The sequence below is a fragment of the Penaeus monodon genome, chromosome 23, assembly GCF_015228065.2.
Source record: "Penaeus monodon isolate SGIC_2016 chromosome 23, NSTDA_Pmon_1, whole genome shotgun sequence".
Classification (NCBI taxonomy): Eukaryota; Metazoa; Arthropoda; class Malacostraca; order Decapoda; family Penaeidae; genus Penaeus; species Penaeus monodon.
The window spans coordinates 36,047,106-36,047,403 of record NC_051408.1 but is presented as its reverse complement, the minus strand read 5'-3'; the positions used below and the strand labels follow the sequence as shown (position 1 = coordinate 36,047,403).

At 55.4% G+C, this 298-nt stretch overlaps 1 protein-coding gene across 1 annotated transcript in view; it reads left to right on the top strand.

Moving 5' to 3' along the window:
- The window catches only part of LOC119588226 (muscarinic acetylcholine receptor DM1-like), a gene marked incomplete in the record, with an annotated part of 70,579 nt that overhangs the window by 66,150 nt on the left and 4,131 nt on the right, over positions 1–298 (top strand). The window contains 1 exon segment of the mRNA XM_037936926.1: positions 153–285. Within this exon segment, the coding sequence (XP_037792854.1) occupies positions 153–285 (133 nt within the window).

The window sequence follows — 298 nt, the reverse complement described above, 5'->3', positions numbered from 1 at the left end:
TAAAAAGAAAATCAAGCTCCTCAAGCAGGCTGATGCCAAGGCCAGTCGAAACCAAAGCTGCTCAATCCAGAACCGCTATAAACTACCCCTGAAGGAAGCGACCCGAGAGTGTCCCTTGAAGTAACGCTCCGCACGCCAATTCCTTCCCTTAGTGAGGCCGAGGAGGTGGTGGAACCCGAGGACTGGAAGAGACAGCGTTCCGAGTCCTCCACGGCCATGGATGAGATCGAGACCACGTACGTGCCGACGGCGCTCGTCATGGATAACACCAAGTATGCCTCTCAGGTCGGTACTCTGG